This window comes from Ascaphus truei, chromosome 3 (assembly GCF_040206685.1).
Source record: "Ascaphus truei isolate aAscTru1 chromosome 3, aAscTru1.hap1, whole genome shotgun sequence".
In the NCBI taxonomy this organism is placed as follows: Eukaryota; Metazoa; Chordata; class Amphibia; order Anura; family Ascaphidae; genus Ascaphus; species Ascaphus truei.
The window spans coordinates 38,615,633-38,639,547 of NC_134485.1; the positions used below are offsets into that span (position 1 = coordinate 38,615,633).

Below are 23,915 nucleotides of genomic sequence, written 5' to 3' on the forward strand. Positions count from 1 at the left end.
AAAAGCAGATCAAATAACCTTCTGTACAAAGGTAACAGAGCAGACTGGCTTCTGCACAAAACTAGTGGAGCATAAAGGCTTCTGCATGTACACAAAAAGAACAGATAAGCTACTGGCCAAATATTGCAGTGCCCAAGCTCTGAAGACATCTTAAAGCATCCAAGCACTGGCCAGACAATAGAGCACCCAAGCTCTGGAGAGGCTACAAAACACACAAGCTGTGAAGAGTGCACAAGGCAGAAGAGAATGAATGCTCTTGGAAGAGAGCAGAGGTCACAAGATGTGGCAAGACAGCAGAATGTATAAGCTCTGGGAAGACAGCAGAGGTGCACAAGCTTTGGATAGACAGCAGCAAGCTCTGAACAGACAGAAAAGTGCGCAAGATCTGGACAGACCACACCAGCACTTGACAGACAGCAGAGCTCATAAGCTCTGGACAGATAGCAGAGCACACAAGTTCTGGAAAGAGAGCAGAGCGCACAAGTTCTGGATAGGTTGCAGAACTCATAAGCTCTGGAGATATAGAAGAGCACACCAGCTTTGGAGAGGCAGGAGAAAGCTCAGGAAAGATATTAGAGAGTGTACCAGCTCTGACAGACAGTAGAGCGTACGAGCTCTGAAAAAAAGAAGAGCGTTCGAGCTCTGGCCAGACAGCAGAGCGCAACAGCTTTGGATAAACAGCAGAGTGCAACAGCTTTTGACAGACAGCAGAGCACACCAGCTCTCAGACAGCAGAACACTTAAAATTTACAGTAGAACAGACCAGCTCTGGACAGAGAGAAGAGTGTACCAGCTCTGGACAGACAGCAGGGTGTACCAGCTCTGGACATACAGCAGACCACACCAGGTCTGGACAGACAACATAGCACACCAGCTCTGGACAAGCTTCCCAGCATTGTAGAGAAAGTATGCAACTCTGGTTTTCATTTAGAAGCATGATGACTCTTCTTAGAGGATCGAATAGATCACAGAAGGCATATCCTGCCCTTGGAATACTAGGCAACACCAGTGCATCCAGTTTACATACAGTGGCCTCTACATTCTGGACTGGAGTAGCATCAAGCAACAGCTGCAAAATCTGTTGCAGAGGGTATAATTTTAGCACAATGGTTAGGACCTAATAAATTGACTGTGACATTTGCGGACTCTGGGCAAATTTTCTCCTTTGGGGGCGGACACATAGCGCAATATTCCTCTCCAAGGTGGAAAGTCACTGGGAATCTCAATTTGACATGAGCAGCATATGTAAAGAAAAAAGAAAACATATAGTGCAACACAAGTCTGTAGACTGCAATAATTTTATTAGTAAGAGCAGTTGTCATCATCTACATTGGACCTCAAATATTCCATCCGGACAATTTAGAAGATTAAGGAAAAATTGTTCCGATATTGAGGTTTTTGATGAACAATCGGCTATGTTGGAGCAAAGATTCTTGGAGAAAGATTATGCACCCTTAGATTTATGTGAGTCAAAACACCTAATTAGGGAAACTGATAGAAAACTACTTTTAGAGTCAAACTCAAGTAAAATGATGAAATCCAATTTTATTCCTTTTATCACTCAATTTAATAGCGAACATTTTAAAATCAATAACATTTTAAATAAGCATTGGCATATTTTAAAAAGTGATCAATATTTAAAAGACTTTTTACCAGATCGTGCTCAAGTTATTTATACCAAAGCACGCAACCTTAAAGATAGAATTGCTCCTAGTTTCTTGAGACCATTACCAACTAGTGATACTTTGTTAGGTCAAAAACCCAAGGGCTTTTTTAAGTGTACGGGCTGTAAAGCTTGCAAATTTTGAATTAGTAAAACTGATTGCTTCCAGTCTCAAGTGACCAAAGAGGTTTTGAAATCAATAATTTTATTAACTGTAAAAGTACCTCTATTATTTATTTATTACAATGCCCCTGCAGTCTACAATATGTGGGCCGCACTATCAGACCTCTTCAGGTCAGAATTATGGAGCATATAAGGAACATTGTGAATGGTATGGAAAATCACAGGGTTCCTTTACATTTTAAAATGTTCCATGGGTCTGATCCGAGGGGTCTGAATTATATTGGCATTGATCAGGTCACTTAAATTGGAGAGGAGGCAATCGTATCCAGGAAGTTTCTCAAAAAGAGACTTTCTGGATGCACAAATTGCGTACATTAAAGCCTTTGGGTCTTAATATTGACATAGATTTAGCTTCTTTTTTAAATGAATAACGATAGTGTGCATTTTTAAATATATATATATTTATCCTCTTTTATAAGATAGTCTGTTTTATATAATATATTTTTTTAATGATATTTTTAAAATATAATGTTTTAATATAATGCTATTTATATACATGCACTGATCTCCTCTTTTGTCTCCATTTAGATGCGTCGTCGTGTTAGGGAGTTTGTTTTCAGATATATTTTTATATATTTATATATTTTTATTGTGTAATTTTATAATGTATTTTTATTATATAATATATCATGTCAAATAACTCCCACCTTTCTTGTATATATTTACTTTTAGTGTTCATTTCTCTTTGTTACTGAAGTGGTTAATTGATGTAGAGGTGTGCTGAGCCTATTAGAATCAGCTATGCGCCGTGATGTCATCTTCTCCCTCCCATTGGAGGAACTATTTATTGTAGACCCATGGTGCAGCATCCTTACACCCCTTGAAGAAGTCCGCCCTATCGGACGAAACGCGTAGGGTTTTTTCGTGTGTGCTCAGACTTTGTGAAGCAGTCAGCTCCCCTTCGCCGTGAGATCAGCTGTGCTGGTGTTTTGCATCTTCTTGCCTGTGCGCCCTGTATTGCCTTGACTACCACAGAACCCAATGATCCTCCTCTATTGCTGGAACGCTGAAAGAGCTGGGCCGTGACGTCAGACGCCATCTGCATGCGGAAGCAGCTGACCAGAGCATTCTACTGCGTCTGAACCTAGAGTGGTTAAATTGCCTTAATTATTCCTGGAGCATGTGAGTGTATTGGAGCCTCCTTGCCCAAGTGTTTTTATTAATTAAATTGTGTTGCACTATATGTTTTCTTTTTTCTTTACATATGCTGCTCATGTCAAATTGAGATTCCCAGTGACTTTCCACTTTGGAGAGGAATATTGCGCTTTGTGTCCTCCCCCAGATGTTACTTTGGGTAATTGGGAAATCACTCACATCAGCTGCATCTCCTGTTGCTGATATTAATTCTGTTTTTTATTATATATATTGTTAAGATTTGCGCTTACTTTCCTTGCACCAAATTTTCTCCTTTGCCTGGAAAAAATAAGTCTCAAGACCAGAAGGACAAAAAAAAACTGATAAGAGTAGGACCACGAGCATTCTTGGGACTGAACCTGGTTAGTTGAAAAAGTTTTTTCGTAAACCCCAATTTAGCAGGGCTTCATTATCTATTAATTTGTACTGGCATAGGAGGGATGAAGAGAAACATTATGTTTTTTTATAGTCTATTGAAATACTTAGGAACTTTTGTTTCACATACATTACATTCTTATATTAACATGATTACTTCCTGTATTATTTAAAACTGCTTAAAACTTTGTATATTATTGGCGTTTCATAAAATCCACCTTGTAGTAAATATGGACCAATAACTATATACATTACTCTGAACAAGTAATTTGCAAAAATCCACTATGTTGTGTATATTTAATAATGGTATTTTATTAATAACATTAAATATTAATTATGCATTTCGCTTCAATTACAGTTAGACCATATTTATCATAATATATGTCAGCTTACTGTAACTATACTATAATGTTTTATGTTGTGGAAGTAGTTCTGAGCCTTTGGAGAATCTATAGAAGTAAAATACATAACATTAACTCAACATCTTTGTTTTGTACGACTTAAATCCTGTAACATATTGACAAAGACTCAATATTGTTTTAAGTCTCTTCCACATAATTCCTCAATATTTGAATATCATTAATTTGAATGTAGTTAAACTCTTCTCCAAAACTGTGAAGCAGGTTCATAGCATTAAACTGGCCCTACAATGTTAGAGTAACACTTGGGCAGTTACAAGTCATTCTTGTATAGACATGTTGCATTCATTTTCCTGGCCCAACTATGGCTCATATTCACTAAATGGCAAATAGGAGTAAAGGCATGCTAAAGCTTAGCAACCTTTAGTGATTCTGAAACTATATTGGTTATACACTGGACCAGCTTAATATTTACTAAAGGCTATACTGTTATATTTGTTGTAAAAATGAATTTGCATGTTTATCAATTATTAATTGTATTTTAGGTTGTGATAAATTATATTCAAACAGCAGGGAAGGTCTACACATTATTAAGGCTAAAATCATTTAATTTCAAAAGTAAATAAAAATATGGAGCAAAGTTTTTATTCTAAAAAACTCTGTATTTATTTTGTCAGCCATTTCGCGAGTGAAATAAATATTCTATGGAACAAAAGACTGAATTTAAAAAATCAGCAATCGTTTTTGGAAATTTCAGTTTCATTAAAGGAGTAGCACCGCATATGAAATATGGCCACTTGTCTTTTTGCAATATTTGGTCATATTCAACTACAGTATTCTCAGATCTGAAAGACTCCTTTAGGAGACAGCGCTTGAAGTCATTTTTCTACAAAGAAGAAAGCAATACAACTAGATATAATAGTAAGAATTAAAGCGTACACATTTACGTCACAATAACACAATATAACATTTTTCAGTTACATACAGTAGACACCCTCAGAAATCACAGATCAATAGAAGCAAATATTAACCACTAATACAAATCAGATAGAAATGTATTTAGAGGACTACAGGAAAACAACAATTTTACTATTGAACCTGCAACTAAAGATGCTACTGTGATTTTGTACAAAGATAAATGCCTACAAAAATGAGAGACTATTAGATACTACATACTACAAGAGGCATTCCTATATAGGAATACATAGAAGGACCACTGCCAGTATTTACTAAGGTGCAATATGAGTTATCACATTCTGATTCTATTCTAATTGTCATTCAAGTCAATGGCAAACAACATGGAATCAAAGTGTGATACCAACGCTAGTTTAGTGAATCACATTGTAAGAATGTATGTACATTGTGGCATTTCCTGGACATTTAAAAAAAAAATTGAAAAGATAATTACAAAATATACATTTCCAGGTACATACAAAATGTTCTTAAAATGTACAAATAGGTAAATTCAGAAAAAGGAAGCCAATTAGGGATTAGAGTGCTTACAAAGAAAATATTTGCACATCATATAGGAAATAAAGCAGCTGCACAAGTGTTATCTGAAGATACATCTCTCTAGTCTAAATGTTTACACAGAATTATCTTCATTTTTTTAATTACCTTGTTTGTTGTATCTGTAGTCATAATAACACACTGAGTTATATTTTTATACATGCCACATATTACAGTATATATATACACAATGATACAAACCAATCTTTTTCATTGTGACAAAATAACAACTACATAAAGGATATAGTGTTGGAAAGTGGCCGTACTACTGTATATCCTAAACTTCCAAAAAGAGAAAAAATGGGTCTTTTTAGTTTCTCTTTTTATGTCTTAAGGCTGCCATACAGAGCTTCATGCCATTTTCTTAATTAGTTCTGTCTGTCTTTCTGTCTATTCAAAACCTGTCTGTTATATCCTCTATCTGTAAATGTATTTATAATTTCACCCAAACTATATGTCATTAGTTTGCTCCTTGGTAGGATCTTTTTTAATCCAGAGGGATGAAAATTTACAGCCAATAACATATTCCTGTCTGTTGACTTGGTAAATATACAGTATATTGGTGGTCAATGTGTACAGGCTTTGTACATTAATTATGCATAGAATCTCCCTGCCTGTAAGGTACCCAACACTTTTGATCCTATTAAAGAAAAGAAAAAAACATTGATCTCCCATTTTAAGGGATAAAGTGTGTACAAGAGGCACCTGAAATAAAATTAAAAGAAGAATGGAAGTTTCCCCCAAAAGCCATTGCTTCAGTGAAAACTGGAAAGATTGTGTGAGACCTGTTCGTCTGGGATTAGCCAGCATATGCAGTATTAGGAAATCCTGCCCTCATGAGAGCTTGTTCTGGTGGTTGCAGTATTGCAAGTGTCCTCCAGGCTTGAGATACAGGAGAAAACTACAACTCCCAAATGCAATGTGACGTAAGACTTACCCACTTCCTGGTTGTGCCCTATTTAAAATTCAGAAATTTACTCTGTTCCTTGTGTTGCAAGTCTGCTCCTTGCTTCAGTGCATATTTCTGTATCCTGCAAGCTAAGTTTACTGTCTGCTTTCTTGTGTTTGACCTCGGATCCATTCTGGACTTTACCTTGCTAACCCCTCAAGTTACCTTGTCTGATATCTTGTGTATGACATTGGATCTATTCTGGGCTTGAATATAACCTCAAGTTATATTGCCTGACAACCTGTGAATGACTCTGGATTGCTTTTGAAGCTGCTCGGTCTAAAACCATTTACCATTTTTCTCCTTCCTGAGTCACTGTCATCCCCAATGTTCTCAGAGAGTGTAACTTGAAGAGACCAGGTTCAATAAAAAGGTTGCTTTACTGTATTTCAACAACAACACATCTAACATGAAGACCTCCTATGCATTTCTCACCATTGGATGACTTTTCAAAAAGTTTAATCTATAGTCACGTTTATATGTGTTATATTTTTTAAATATTTTTTTTCATGAAAAAATAATATATTAACTTGTTTGCATTGTTCTTGCTTGAATTACTTAAATTCATCCCAGAGAAAATTACTTTTGATTTCAGAACTATTTTTATTTATACAAAACAAGGAATTGCAATTGGGGCCAATATGGCTCCCCCGTGTCAAATATTTTTATTTAGGAGATTGAAAACCACACTTTTCTTAAAAAAAAAAAAACCCTGATAAATCCACATATCATACGCTGCTATAGATACTGTATGTGGATGATATGCTGTTTGCAATTTATTTCAATGCTGCCACAAGTGGCAATATGACAAATAGATTGTTACTTTAAATCATTTTTGATGCATTACTCATGTTAAATAACTGATTGATGCAATTAAAATTTAAATAGAATTATGTATATTTTTATTCGGAACTAGTAATAGTAAATATCATTTAGTAGTATAATTTATAACCATAATGGAAAAATAGTAGATTTGTAACCTATGTAATAAAACAGCCATGCTGTGTCAAATACATTGTTAGGTTGATACATAGCAATATTAATCTGTGCTTACACTATTAGCAGTCTCTCTAGGGTTTACGCCAAGTTAAACCAGACACATGTTTTACACAATTGTAATTTATTTTGTAGTGGCTCAAAAAAATATTCTCTTTCTTTAATATAGGTATATAAAATTTACATCTGTACACCAAGTGCAGTCAATTCCTGTGTAACAAAAAAAATTAAACATATGTATGTTTTACACAGCTGGCGCAGATGGAGAAATTAGCATATTGTAGGTGCATAAACAAGCATTTAAAAATGTTAAAAGTTTGCAGCGCTTAGTACACAAGCCCCCATGTTTAATATGTTAATTTGTTAAATTCTCTAAGTTCGCTTGATTCACTTAATACTGATACTATTTTGTAAATAGGGACCCCAAACACTATCTTTCGCTCATGTCTGGTAATATTACACTATACGTTTGTGAAAATTAAGACGTGTAGAGGAAGAAGGAGCACAGCTTCCGCATCCAAAGTGCAAAAATTAGATAGGGCAACTCCCAATGAGGTAAAAAAGATTGTATTTATTAAATCAGCTTTGCAATGGGGTAGGAAACGCACCAACACGTTTTGTCCAATAGTGCGTTTCCTACCACATTGCTAAGCTGATTTCATAAATACAATCTTTTTTACCTCATTGGGAGTTGCCATATCTAATTTTTGCACTTTGGATGCGGAAGCTGTGCTCCTTCTTCCTCTACACGTCTTGACCTTAATTCCTGAGGACTGCACGCTGGAGAGTCTATCCTATCTGGATTACACAGTCAGGTAAAGGGCATCAGCCCTTCAATCATTACCTTTCTAGTGTTGAATTATAAATGTGTCATACCCCATAGGTTGGTGATGTTTCACTAGGGACTGTTCTATGTGGTAGCCATGTTTGTACAGCAGATGAAGCCCTTGTGTATCCAGCATCCAGGAGCAGCCCCTCCCCCCAGCATGTGTCTTAACAGAAGACACAAACAGAATTGCCACAGGAGCTGCAGATGTCTGTGCTGTTGTAGGAGAATAGCAGCTGCCTTGCTAAGATTTGTACACACATGCGAGCTTTAACTTGCCCTGTTGTACAGTACAGTAAGTAGGATTCTGGTTTTAAACACCAGATCGCCTTCAACAGGCGATTCTTCTTTTTATGGATATTTTGAGTCCATTTTATATTTTAATAAGTTAGTTTAAATTGTGTTTACAGCCTTGTGTTTGTATGTTAAATGTTGTTTGTTTGCTGTCTTTTGTCAGTCCGTGTTATTCATAAGTGTTATATGTTAGTTTGTCCTATATTTAAAGCAGTATACACTATGTAATATCTGTGTGCTTTATTCCATATATCTTGGATGCCTTTCACGAAGTTACAAGGTTGATCCGAATGAACAGGACGGTCCCACAAGGAGCATAGCTCTTGCCAGTATATCTGGATATTTGTTGGAATTTATTTTCCAAAGCGCCGGTCTGTATTAATGTTTTCCCTATAATTAAAAGAGCTCATAATAAATGCACTGTTCTTCTATCAACCATTATTCAAGAGCATTTAAGCTATTTTTATTATTTCAAATATGCCTTCTCTATGCAGTAATTGAGTGTACAAACTGTCATTTAATGAGCTGATTTGCCCACAGAACTTATTCAAAAATTAAAATGTAAAACATTGTACTAAAATGATTCAAAAAAATATACTACCACAACCTTCAAAAATTCTGATACCCCAGAACGCATGTAGCCTTCAAAACCCTAAACTACTAAAACTAAATTAAATTTTTGTTTCTTGTAGTGTTCCTTCATGGCAATCATTAATTTTGATTAAAGGCTCCTAATGAACGATGGGGTTGCTAGCTGCAATATAAAAGAGTTGTTACTTCTATATGGGCCAGGTATTCCTGTCCTACAGCAGATGCTACCGATGTACAGATGGAGCCAGACTTACTGTCCCCAGGGAAAAGAAAAGCAAAACACTGTGGCTCCAGGGACAGTAAAAGTTGCAGCTAAATGCAGGGGGTCTGTTCTGCCAAAAAAATAGAATCCCCATCCCACAGAGAATTTCTCACTGCCAGGGGAAGCCACAGTTTTCCAGCACCGAGAACAATTAATCTAGATACATTTGTATGTCAATATTTCTTGCCATAATTGTGCAATGTTGTTAACCACAGCTCAATGTGTTTTAATAGAGATACTGTAAATCCACTGCTGCCTTTATACTCCAATTGAAATTAATCTTTAGAGGTTTACTACAGTAGTATTATTGGTATTTATGATGTGTGCCTCTCTACTTTCCAGCGTCCCTTCCCCATTTCACCTCCATGGCCCATTCCTATTTCCCCATTCCTGTCTAGTCAATTACTTCATACTTGTCACTCCCCCCTCCTTCGTAGTTGAATATCCTCCCCCTAGCACAGAAGATCCTTTTTTGTTGAGGTGCAATACATCCCTACTATAAATATAGCGCTTCTTGGAGAATGACTCCCAGTGCTCTAAACTAAAACCCTCCTTCCTTTTGTAAGCCACTTTCTTAGCCATGTATGACCCTCTCTAAGCTCCAGCTGTCTCCCTGGGGTAGTGCAGGTAACTGGTAGTACTTCTGAAAATATTACCTTGTAGGCCCATGCCTTAAGCTTACAGTCTAGATTTTTAGGACCATGGCATCACACCAGCAGAAATGCAATATTGTGCGATGACAGGAATGGTAATGGCTGCTATATCTGTACCTCAGCTGGGAGGCATGAGATCTGTCCTTTTAGTCTTCCATTTTTTGTTTTATTAGCATTTGGCCACTGACAACTTATTTGTTATAGGCAAAGAATTTTAAAATCCAACAGGCCGCCAATGGATCATCCCTCAGGCCAGAATCCCCAGGAGTTGGTTGGCTTTCCTTTTGGGATCTAGAGTCTCCAAAGTATTCCCCAGCCTGTTAAGATACTACCAAGGGAAGAACATTTTAATTTGGAGGCTGCACTGGTTTCCTACAATTACATATGTCCATTCTGAAGTGTTGGCCTGATAGCTTTGTTTTTAAGGAAGCTCCTCACGGAGGATTGTTCATTTGATACCTGACATTTTGCCTGCACACAGCTCTGCAGTTTGTCTGCAGTAATTTAAAGCCTGCATATTCAGACCGTAAAGGTGACTCACCATTAACTGATGATTCTGTTAAACATAAGAAAGCTGTTGCAAAGACAAAACACTAAGGCTGTGCTGAATGTAATCAGAAGTTGCCATCTGGTTATGGTAAGATTTGTGCTGCTAATTTTGGATGAGACTCCTGTGCTGAAGTGAGAGCTATTTAATTGGATGAAAAATGCATGATTGAGTATTTTGAAGCTGCCAGAGTTGGGGTTGCTAAGGGAATTTTGTTATAGAGACCCAATTCTCAAACATCTTTGGAAAGACAAGAGGGATTCCCTCTCAAGGTCTGACACATTTCCTTCCACTGTCATAACAAGAATATACATTCCTCTATTGAGTAAGAAGAGGACAAAATATCTGATGAATCATGATGTTTTACACTTGAAACAATCAATAATTTGATTAATATACTGTGTATCTCATTTGATATTCAAGGTACCAAATGTATCCTAGATAAAGCATTCATAGGGTCATGAAACAAAAACCTTTTTTTAGCTGTGAAACACCATTAAAGACTGATGAGAGAATCTCTAGAATTGCGGTTTGCTCCTGTATAATGTTGGAAGTTGAATCATGATTTAATGACACTTTAGATAGGAGAATGGAAGGAATTATATGCAAGCAATGTATGACTATTATTGAAACTTAGAAACCAATCATTGGGATGGCATTCATGCCAGAACAGTAAGAATCTGGTATTACAATATACAGTATAAGAATATATTAATATATCAGAGATCACAGGATCCTGAAAGATTTGGGTAATTTAAAAGAGGCCCTGGATTATAGTGTCTCTGATGCATCTCTGGACATCATCAGATTTCTATCCAGATCTTCCATATAGTCCATGGCCATGTGAACATCATTATGGTAAAGAAATTGGGCAGGTGAGAAAATGTTGTAACTTCTGTTTCAATTATTATTTCTGTTTAGAGAAGCTCTATATTCTATTAAAAAGAAGATTTCAGTGGGAAAAGAGCAAACTTTTTTTTTCTAACTAGATCATTACCATGTCCAAAAACATCCTTTCAAGAATCCAGAACATCAGGTAGATCAAGATCCTGGATGGTACCACATTTGCAATAAAGGGAATGTCCCAGGATATGGGGCTTTAAGGCCCTTCAATAGAAGACAAACTGTAAGTCATGAAGATTTTCCTGACCTACCGTAGCTGGGAACAAGACACCAGTAAGGGGCAGACTGTCCCTATTCCTATATTGTTGGATTCAAATTATATTAGATCAGTGGGTGTTAAACATCATCTGGCATGACAACACTTTAGAAACAACCATTTTATCGGTTCAACAGTTCCAAAATAACTGGTTAAAATATGAATCACTCTCCAAACCAATACAGGAATTTCTCGGGAGCAGTAATTCAATGGATTGCATTCAGATATATTGCTTGTTACAAAGAAGAGTCCTCTATCTCAAACATACATCTTACAGTTTAATTAGCAATAAACAAAACACATTTCCCATTTTCATTTACAGTATTTGAACGGTATTTATTTTATATTATCACTTATACAAAATATTATGTAACAAAAATGATATATAGAGATGTACCAATATTAATGTGTACATTTACATATATACATATATAGGAGTACACACAATGGGCTTTATTCTAAATATGCCGAAGCAGCCATTCTGGTCTTTTTTTTGGCTGAAAATACAAATTGAAGTCTAAATATGTCTCAAATCGCCATTTCAGCCTATATAGAATTACATACATATACACATATACATATACATATACAGATATATATACATATATACATATATCTTATACTATATTAGTGAAAGCACTGTATGCTTGCCTGCCTGCCTGCCTGCCTGCCTGCCTGCCTGGATGTCCGGTGTCCCTAGGGGAAATCTCATTGGTCCCTTGGGCCGCCCCCGCACACCTCTCATTGGCCTGAGGCGGAGTGACGGGCCAAAGGGGACACACACACACACACACACACCTCTCTGTCCTCTCCCCCCCCATCACACACACCTCCCTCTCCACTCACCTCCCTCCACCTCCCGCTCCACTCACCTCCCTCCCGCTCAACTCCCTCCACCTCCCGCTCCATTCACCTCCCTCTCCATTCACCTCCCTCTCCATTCACCTCCCTCTCCATTCACCTCCCTCCCGCTCAACTCCCTCCCCGGCGCAGGGACAGGCAGTGGGCAGGGCAGCCTGCCGCTGCCTCCACTCACCTCCCACTCCCTCCACCCACCTCCCGCTCCCTCCACTCACTTCCCCTCACCTCCCTGGCGCGGGGACAGGCATTGGCCAGGGCAGCCTACCGCTGCCACGCGGCACCTAACCTCCCTCCCGCTCAACTCCCTCCCCGGCGTGGGGACAGGCAGTGGGCAGGGCAGCCTGCCGCTGCCTCCACTCACCTCCCGCTGCCTCCACTCACCTCCCGCTCCCTCCACCCACCTCCCGCTCCCTCCACCCACCTCCTGCTCCCTCCACTCACCTCCCCTCACCTCCCACTCACCTCCCCTCACCTCCCGCTCACCTCCCTGGCGCGGGGACAGGTATTGGCCAGGGCAGCCTACCGCTGCCACGCGGCACCTAAGATGGCGGCGGAAGGAAGGACCCCTTCCTCCCTCGCGGACTAACTAACATGGCGGCGGCCAGAAGGAGAGGTGAGTGTGTGTGAGTGTGTGTGAGTGTGTGAGTGAGTGTGTGTATGTGTCTGTGTCTATGTGTGTGTGTGTGTGTGTCTGTGTGCGTGTGTGTTACACTGTGTCTCAGACACTGTAGAGTGGGGACCGGAGCTACACATGGGGGGTGTGGGGGGGGGGGGGTCAGGAGCGGAGAAAGATACAGGGGGAGTGGAGAGGAGGGACCCGTCAATTTAAACCAAACCAACCCCCCTCCTGTCCACTAACCCCCCCTCCTGTCCACTGCCCCCCCCTCCTGTCCACTGTCACCCCCCCTCCTGTCCACTGTCACCCCCTCCTGTCCACTCTCCCCCCCCTCCTGTACACTCTCCCCCCCTCCTGGCCACTGTCACCCCCCCTCCTGTCCACTGTCACCCCCCTCCTGTCCACTCTCCCCCCCCTGTCCACTCTCCCCCCCCTCCTGTCCACTGTCACTCCCCCTCCTGTCCACTCACCCCCCCCTGTCCACTCTCCCCCCTCCTGTCCACTCTCCCCCCCTCCTGTCCACTCTCCCCCCCTGTCCACTCTCCCCCCTCCTGCCACTCTCCCTCCCTCCCATCCCCTCCAAATAGTCACCTATTGTTCCACAATTTTTAAATAATACTACCTATTACGCATTTACATCCCGGGCAACGCCGGGTCTCTCAGCTAGTACATATATATATATATATATATATATATATATATATATATATATATATATATAAATATATATATATATATATATATATATAGCAGCGTGGGTGCTCCAATGAATTCAGAATATATACAGTCTTGCATCAATAATTGTAATAATTCAAACTCTGGAATATGACTCTAGTATGGAGTTGGTAAAGTCCTGTATCTGGAGTGAATAACCAGTACGGTAATAATATAGTATCTCCAGAAGCGAACAATCAAGGTGATGATAGATCAACCTGAAGTTAACTCATTGGAGAAAAATTGAATCAATACTGGAGTAGAAACAAACTCTTCAGGTAACCATATGTAGAATAAATCTTACCCACTCCTGAGCCTCCATGAGTCTGTTGTGGCGTGTCCAGCCGCAGATGTAGAAATCTGGTAGCAAAAGAAGAAAAAAGCAGCGCACTGCCAGGGGGCCAGGTGGTTAAAAAAAGTATAGAAATTTATTCAACAAATGAACATCACCCAAGGGGGTGGTGCAACCTCCTACGCGTTACGGACATAATGTCCTTTAACAAGGAGTACTCCTTGTTAAAGGAAATTACGTCCAAAACACATAGGAGGTTGCACAACCCCCTTGGGTGATGTTCATTTGTTGAATAAATTTATATACTTTGTTTAACCATCCGACTCCCTGGTAGTGTGCTGCTTTTTTCTTCTTTTGCTATATAGAATTACCCCCTATATAATTATATGCCTTTTGCATACAATTTACACATTAGTTGCGGCACAGAGTAAGATCATCATGCATTTACAGCACCAATAATACTTCGCATCTAATAAATTACATTTTAACAACTTAAAATATCATCCGTGTTTGAATATAAGGATAGCAATATACAGTACACCACCTGTACACGACTGCCACCCCACTGTCAGAGGATTGCAGGAACAGAAGAGCAAAGCAATACCAACATTCCTTTTTTTATTTATCAGTACTGGGAGGTTTTCACAAAGCAGCTGATAGCACAAGGTTAGAGGTCAGGACAAATTAAACAACTGACAAGAATGTCACGCATAGATTTAACCCCAAACATTTACCAAATTAATTTGAGCTCACTATGCTATATAGGCATACCCATGAGTAATAGCTATAGATAAACACTAACATAATTATATTAAAATATCAAACTCTGTTTGAATTCTTACCATTCACAATGACAGTGATATCTCGAAAATCAATTTCACCTCTGACCTCCACTCGTCCCTCACATCTGTATATACCTTCCTCTTTCTTACTGATGTTTAGAATCTGGAGATTATTGTTTGCTAACATTGCAAATCGACCTAAAAAGAAATTGAAGGAATAAAAAAGAGTCAATGACAAATGAATGAAGGATGATTTTGGTTTCACACTTGCCTAATATTATCAAACGTTTCATTGCTCAATTTGAAAGTAAAATGTAATTTTCAACATGTAGTATTTTTTTGAGCTGATAAATTGTACTTTGTATAGTATCTTGTAAGAAAAAGTCATATTTTATCAAAATCATCTGGAAGATTTTCATTCTTGCACAAAGAGTTTTTTTGGCAGGAATTGTCATAAGATTCAAAATTAAATGTATTATTTTCTAACATACATTGCCATTGTCATAGATAAATGACTGCACTAAACATGCAGAGGATTTATTTTATAACAGTTTAAGGCTTTTAGTCAATTAATATGTTTTCAAATTGTAGTATGATAAAATAATAGTTTTTAAAAAGCTGTGAATCTCAAATATTTTTGCTAAAGCAGCTGCACACCACTTTTAATGACATAATACACTATGTACTGTGCATTCATAACAGTCTGTCTGTATAAATGTAATTGCGTATTGGGAATAAGGGGATACAGCCAGTACAAGGCAAATCTGCTGGAGTAGGGGTGTGGTCAAAGACTGATTATCAGTAATGTATGGTTTTGAGGCTGGCAGCAATTGGAATGAGTGAGAGCAGGACGCCAGGGACATTCCTAAAATAAGTAATTCTTTATTTGACCATAGTAACAAACTTCTCCTGATAGGAAAGCTTCAAACTGCAGGGGCACTGATTTGAATTTTAGGTTTACCCAAGTAGAAGCTTATATCAGGGATGGACTATGACCATCCCTTTATCTTAATTTGAGGCAGGGGCCTATTCCTTTAGAAGTCCTCTTACTCACAGATCCTCTGCCTTGTCTTCTCCACCCAGTGCATTGTTCGTTCTTTGAACAACAGCCATGACTATCTTACAGGAGCACTCCTCTGGTCACTCCTGTCCCTGCTTCACCCACTGGTTGTTCAGTTTTTCACAAGGGACCTAGCTATTTATAGTCTAACCTAAATCACTCCCCCTTGCTTGATCTTACAACAGGGAGGGGCAGTGCACAAATCAGGGGATTCACCCTGTAGTAACAGGATGGCTGGCCACACTCCCCCTTAATTATTTAAATGTTTCACCAGCAACAATTAAAAACATATTCTGCACATAATAATAAATACATACACACATAGGAACAATATAATATTATGCCGCAATGGTGGCATAGGGGGTGAAGTTGTGATAGATCTCTCTTTATTTCACTCTCGGCTGAAAACTACTGGTGGCCCAATACAACACCATGATACTGACAGGAAAGCTGTAACACCCGGGGAGTCACGCCGCCATCAGCGTGCTCCCCACTCACCGGCACCGCCACGGGTCCTGCCGCTCCGCTCCCACCAGTCACTCATCATGCCGCCCGAACGCCTCGCTAAGGCACGCGCACGCACGCAGGCGCCATCCGAATAGTGCCGGTACATGGCACGCACGGCACGCACCCGGTCACACGCATGGAGACGCAGCCACGTGCACAGGAGTGTGCTCCCGCCTGCTAAACCTTGCCTCCTAGCCCTCATTTTCACCTGCAATCTACCTATCCCAGTCCTGGCCAGCCACACACCTCCACGCTGCAGTTCCACTATTGGATGCCTTTTCCTACTTATGCTCAGCTGTGCCACTGGCACTTTGGCTGAGCATAGAACCTGTTGCTGTTCTTATCACTCTCTGCTAGTCCTGTCTTGTCTTTCAGTCCTGACCCTGTGTACTGAACCGGCTTCCTCCTCGACTACTCTGAACCTCTTCCACCCGACATTGGCTTATGGCATCGACTATTCCGCTCTCTTCGCTCCCGACCTTGGATACGGCAATACGACCACTCCGCTCTCTCCGATTCCGACCTTGGATATGGCAATACGACCACTCCGCTCTCTCCGATTCCGACCTTGGATATGGCAATACAACCACTCCGCACTCTCCACACCCGATCTTGGCATACGGTAATACGACTATGTTCCTCTCTCTAACCCCGGACTTGGCTAACAGTACCTCCTACTAACCGTACCTCTCCTGCCCCGGCTGGATATCCAGACTAATCTACACTCAAGACGTGCCCTTGTGGCTGTGGGTGGCATATATCCATTCCCATCTCAGTACTGTGGTCCCGCCTAGTTTGTGGTGAGCACAGCGTGACATTATGCTCAGCCCCACAAACACGGACCCCGCTGAGGTGGAGTGAACCTTGACCTCGCATACCAATCTCTTCGCCAGGCTTGAAACTTATCTTGAGCAAAATGATAGGCGGATGGATCTAATTCAGCGGAGTCTTCACTCCCTTACTGTCCAAGCCCGGGCTTCCACGCCAGAACTCTTGCCAATGGCCTCTGCGCCTTCGGCGTCTGTCTTCACATCCTCTCTGTCTACGGTGGAACCCCGAATTCTGACCCCCAACCGCTAAGCTGGGGACCCCCTAGGATGTAGGGTCCTACTTAACCAGTGCTTTATTTAATTTGAGCTCTCACCATCTCGTTTTGTCTCCTCAAGTTCCAGGGTCGCTTATATCATTGCTCTCCTCACAGACAAGGCACTAGCCTGGGCTTACCCCATTTGGGAACAACAGTCACCCCTCACACAGGACATCGATCTCTTCGCCCGGGAGTTCCGGAGGGTCTTTGATACGCCTGGACAGCAGCCTCCTCCCTCTTTCACATCACCCAGGGAGATCATCCAGTCGGCAGGTACGCTGTGGAGTTCCGTACCATTGCGTTTGAGACGGGGTGGAATAACGAGGCATTATCTTCGGCATTTTGGCAGGGCCTGTCTGAGTCCCTAAAGGATGAGCTTGTGGCACGAATGTCCTACTGACTTAGAGGAACTGATTGCCCTGTGTATCCGGGTGGACCAGCATCTACAGGAGCGGCAGACAGAGCATTATCGCCACCATCAACGGGGTTCGAGGTCTCCCATTCCACCTTTTGTTCCCCCGTCATCCTTTTCCTTGGATGCCAATGAACCAATGCAATTAGGAGGGAATAAGCTGTCCTCTGCAGAGAAACAATGCCGGCGCAGTGCAGGTCTCTGTATCTATTGTGGTAATTCCGGTAATTTGGTGCTCCAGTGTCCCCACAAGCCGGGAAACGCCAAATCCCAATAAGATCCCAGGGAGTCTCGTTGGGAACACTGTCCCTCTCCCCCATCATCAAGGATGCCCTTCCCACCAGGATCCTGCTGCCAGTGACGCTCTCTGGAGAGGGGTTTCACACCAAACCACTGGCATTCGTGGACTCCGGCTCCAGAGGCAACTTTATCGACCAGGCCTTTGTGGAACGGAGCAACATCCCACTTACCCACAAGAGAATTCCGGTCGGTCTGGAGGCCATTGATGGTAGACCATTGCAACCGGCCTTTATTTCACTGCAGACTATTCCACTCCAACTGCAAGTCAGCAGGGATCATAAGGAAAAGATTAGCCGTGACGTGATTCACACCACCTCTGTGGAGCTGATCTTTGGCCTCCCTTGGCTCCAACTTCATAATCCCCATTTCGATTGGACCAACCGGGAGCCTGTCCAGTGGAGTACCCAATGTGCCAGGACCTGTATCTTGCCATCCCAGAGGGTGGGAGGATTGTGTGCTACGTCCGAGGAGACAGATTCCCTGCCCGCAGTATATCAGGATTATCACGATGTCTTCGACAAGGTACGTTCCGAGGCTCTACCACCGCAGGGTCCTTTCGATTGTCCCATCGACCTCCTGCCCAGGGCAGTAATTCCAGGGGACGATCCTATCCACTTTCACTTCCAGAGACGAAGGCCATGAACGTCTACATTCAGGAGAATTTGGAGAGGGGCTTCATCTGAAAATCGTCCTCCTCAGGCAGCGCTGGCTTCTTCTTTGTAAAGAAAAAGGACAGGTCACTTCACCCTTGCATTAACTATCGAGGTCTGAATAATATCACGCGGAAGAATCGTTACCCCTTACCTTTGATTACCGAGCTCTTCGACGTCTTCAAGGTGCAACCATTTTTTCTAAATTAGACTTACGGGGCGCCTACAACTTGGTAAGGATACGCGAGGGAGATGAGTGAAAGACTGCATTTAACACCCACGATGGCCATTATGAATATCTGGTCATGCTTTTTCGGCTTGTGCAATGCGCCTGCAGTCTTTCAGGATTTCGTCAACGAGATATTCCGCGACATCCTTAACAAATTCCTCATTGTCTACTTGGATGATATCTTGATCTTTTCGAAGTCTGCACAAGAACACGATAGCCATGTCCAGCAGGTACTGTTACGCCTACGGGAGAACCATCTGTTTGCAAAACTGGAGAAATGTCAATTCCACTAAACATCAGTGGCATTTTTGGGATACATTATCTCTGATTCCGGTTTCACTATGGACCCAGCAAAACTCCAAGCTATTCTAGAGTGGCCTCGTCCGACTACCCTCAAGGCTGTACAACGCTTTATGGGCTTCGCTAATTATTATCATTGCTTCATTCGAAATTTCTCCTCTACTGAGCTCCCATCATGGCATTAACCAAGAAAGGTGCAGATACCTCATCATGGTTCGGGGCTGCCACCCAAGCTTTTGACACCCTCAAGAAAACCTTTGTGTCTGCTCCTATCCTCGTCCACCCATAGCCCAAGCTTTCATATACCCTGGTGGTAGACGCCTCAGACATCGGGGTCGGGGCCGGCGCTATTTTGTCTCAAAGGAGTTCACCATTAGCAAGGTTACATCCGTGTGATTTTTTCTCTAAAAAATGTTCTTCCTCAGAATGGAACTATTATGTGGGGAACAGGGAGCTCTTAGCTATCAAGTTGGCATTACAGGAATGGAGGCATCTCTTAGAAGGCACAGAGAGTCCCATAACCATTCTTACTGACCATAAGAATCTCCTCTACTTGGAAGGGGCATGTCGTCTGGGCTCCCGACAGTCTCACTGGGTACTATTCTTCTCCCGGTTCAATTAGATAATTTCCTTCATCCTGGGCTCTAAAAACCTGAAGGCAGACGCTCTGTCTCGGCAATTCCTGGCAGAAGATAGGTCGGAGGAGCGGTTGGGGACAATAATCCCATGCAAATTTATTCTATCTGCAAATTCTTTTGATGTCATGGAAAAGATCCTTTCTGATCAGTCACAGGTTCCCAGGGGCCTCAAGGCTCCGGAGGGGCGTCTCTTCACTGCACCACAATATCGAAAGAAGGTCCTCGAGTGGTGCCACTCCTCTAAACTAGCGGGTCACCCTGGAACGCAGAGAACAATGATCTCATTCAACGAACCTTCTGGTGGCCGGAGATGCTGAAGGATGTGGAGGAATTTGTCAAGGCATGTGGCACTTGTGCTCGCAAAAAGGTACCTCGGGAAAAACCTGTAGGTCTTCTTCATCCAATGCCAATCCCAGACCGGCCTTGGAATCACTTGTCGATGGATTTTATAGTAGAATCTCCCAATCTCCAGGGGGATGAATACCATTCTCGTCATTGTCGACCGCTTTTCCAAGCAGACTCATTTTATCCCTTTGAGGGGCCTTCCTAATTCTTCTAGGCTTGTGGATGTCTTTGTTCAAGAAATCTTCCACCTCCATGGGGTGCCACTAACCATCGTTTCTGACAGGGTCTCGCAATTCATTTCCAAATGTTGGTGTGCCTTTTCCCAAAGGTTGGGCATTTCGTTAAAGTTTTCTTCAGGATACCTCCCACAAACCAACGGGCAGACGGAGAGAGCTATCAAACTCTGGAGCAATACCGTAGCTGCTTCATAGCCGATACACAGGACGACTGGGTGGAACTTGTGCAGTGGGCCGAGTTTGCTCTCAATTCCTTATGTAATAATTCTACTCAGGAGTGTCCCTTTTTTATAAATGATGGGTTCCATCCTTCACGTTTACCCTCTGCCTCCCAACCCTCTAGAGTACCAGCAGTAGACAATCGTATCGTCCTACAAAACTATTGGAAGGGGATCCAGGAGAACCTGAGAAAAGAAGTGGGAAAGCAGAAACACCAGGCAGACCGCCATCGGCGCCAGGTCCAGGAATTCTCTTCAGGAGACAGGGTATGGCTATATTCAAAGAACATTCGCCTCAAAGTTGCCCACCCAAGTTGGCACCCAGATTCCTTGGTCCATATCCTGTGGTACAAAGATCAACCCAGTGGCCTACCGTCTGCATCTTCCTCCCTCAATGAAAATTCCCTCAGTCTTCCATGTCTCTCTGCTTAAACCTGCATTCCTGAGTCCTCGTTTTCCTGACCTCACCACACCACCTCCCCCCATTCTTGTACAGGGACAGCAGGAATATGAAGTCAAGTCCATCCTGGACTCGAGGTCCTCCAGAGGAGGAGTACAGTACCTGGTTCACTGGAAGGGTTTGGTCCAGAAGAACGCTCCTGGGTTTCCCACTGGCACCTCCATGACCCCCGTCTCATTCAAGCATTCCATCAAAGGAATCCCTCCAAGCAGGTCGACCCTGAAGGGGGGGGGGTACTGTAACACCCATGGAGTCACGCTGCCATCGGCGTGCTCCCCACTCACCGGCACCGCCACGGGTTCTGCCGCTCCGCTCTCACCAGCCTTTCTCCATGCCGCCCGACCGCCGCGCTAAGGCATGCACGCACACGCAGGCACCATCCAAATAGTGCCGGTCCATGGCATGCACAGCGTGCACCCGGCCACATGCACGGAAGCGCGGCCTGCTAAACCCTGCCTCCTAGCCCTCATTTCCACCTGCAATCTACCTATCGCAGTCCAGGCCAGCCACACACCTCCACACTGCAGTTCCACTATTGGATGCCTTCTCCTACTTATGCTCAGCTGTGCCACTGGCACTTTGGCTGAGCATAGAACCTGTTGCTGTTCTCATCACTCTCTGCCTCCCTAGTCCTGTCTTGTCTTTCAGTCCTGACCCTGTGTACCGAACCGGCTTCCTCCTCGACTACTCCGATCCTCTGGCACCCGACCTTGGCTTACGGCATCGACTACTCCGCTCTCTCTGCTCCCGACCTTGGATACGGCAATACGACCACTCCACTCTCTCCGCACCCGATCTTGGCATACGGTCATACGACTACATACCTCTCTCTAACCCTGGACTTGGCTAACAGTACATCCTACTACTGGTACCTCTCCTGCCCCAGCCCGGATATCCAGACTAATCTACACTCAAGACGTGTCCTCGTGGCTGTGGGTGGCGTATATCCATTCCCACCTCAGCACCGTTATCCCGCCTAGTTTGTAGAGCACAGCGTGCCAAAAGCATGGCCCTGGTTTCTTGTAGTAGGTGCTGGTTCCTCCAGCAGAAGAACTCCCTTGGGAACATACAAATGCAATGCATTGTGGCTGGTAACTGATCAGTTGTGGGTGGCACAGTAGCTGTTTACACTTTGTTCAGCTACTGCCAGGGCATTGTGTGATTACATTAATCCCCTACATACTGTGTGCACTTATTGCCAGAGTCGCTCCACCCATGTTGACATTACGAGGCGCAGATGGTGGTCTTGCATTTCTTCATAATCAGTTTATGGAGGGCAGGACTGTCGTTTTGCACCACTGGAGTTGATGGGTGTTTCAAACTTGGGTTAAAAGTTGCACAAAAACTAAAAGGCATGAACCAACAACCTTCTCCAATAAAACTTCAAAACCATTGCAAAAAGACACACAAATCACCCAAAATTAAAAGCGCCTTTCTTTTGTGCCTCACTCCATATTAATGGAATATTGCTCAGTGGGGAACCTCAGATAAAGGGCATATCAGCCATAGCACCAGGTTGCAGTCACTACTAGGTTGATAGTACCAGGGGCAATCTATGATGTTGTTATAGAGGGACAAGATCACTGGCATGCATTCACTACTGGAATAACTGAGTAGGAGCGCTGTTAGAGAGTCACAGAACAAGGTTCAGTAATGTGGGGTTTCTAGGACGGGTGGCATGAAGAAATAGTAAGAGCAGGGCACAGGGCCTTATATAAAATAAGTAATCCTTTATTCAACTAAGCAAAACCCAGTTCAACTTCTCATGACAGAAAACCTCCCAGGTTTCCACCTGACAGAGCTAGAACATACAGCAGGAAAGGGGAACCGCCCTAGGGTTAGTCCACCTATTGTACCAGAATGACTGGCCACATGTGTCACCAACAAAATAGCTTTGTATTTATTTAAAAAGTCCTTTCAATTAAGTAATAATTGAAAGCCCAAAGCAAAGCCTGGGGACTTTTGTGCCTCACTCCATATTAATGGAATATTGCTCAGTGGGGAACCTCAGATAAAGGGCATATCAGCCATAGCACCAGGTTGCAGTCACTACTAGGTTGATAGTACCAGGGGCAATCTATGATGTTGTTATAGAGGGACAAGATCACTGGCATGCATTCACTACTGGAATAACTGAGTAGGAGCGCTGTTAGAGAGTCACAGAACAAGGTTCAGTAATGTGGGGTTTCTAGGACGGGTGGCATGAAGAAATAGTAAGAGCAGGGCACAGGGCCTTATATAAAATAAGTAATCCTTTATTCAACTAAGCAAAACCCAGTTCAACTTCTCATGACAGAAAACCTCCCAGGTTTCCACCTGACAGAGCTAGAACATACAGCAGGAAAGGGGAACCGCCCTAGGGTTAGTCCACCTATTGTACCAGAATGACTGGCCACATGTGTCACCAACAAAATAGCTTTGTATTTATTTAAAAAGTCCTTTCAATTAAGTAATAATTGAAAGCCCAAAGCAAAGCCTGGGGACTTTAACCCAGCCAGGACATTATTGGCCAGTAATGCCATATTCTGAGGGCATTATTACTATTACAGGCTAAATGTAGGCATTTTCCATAAATAGAGAGAGGTGAGAGGGACAAGATATGAGGCAGGGGAGAAGAGAGAGGTGAGGAGGAAGAGTGCTAGATTGGAGATGAGAGGGGGAGGGAGAGGAGAGGGGCAGAGGAGAGGGGGGAGGAGAGTTGGTAGAAA

The 23,915-nt window shown here is 42.4% G+C and overlaps 1 protein-coding gene across 3 annotated transcripts in view; it reads right to left on the minus strand.

Moving 5' to 3' along the window:
• Nucleotides 1-23,915, minus strand: part of NCAM2 (neural cell adhesion molecule 2) — a 500,008-nt gene that overhangs the window by 280,690 nt on the left and 195,403 nt on the right. For all 3 annotated transcript variants that reach the window (XM_075593954.1, XM_075593952.1, XM_075593953.1), the window contains one exon: nt 14,826-14,963. In XM_075593954.1, coding sequence (XP_075450069.1) covers nt 14,826-14,952 — 127 coding nt within the window. In that variant the 5' untranslated portion in view covers nt 14,953-14,963. The remainder of the gene's footprint in view (nt 1-14,825; nt 14,964-23,915) is intronic.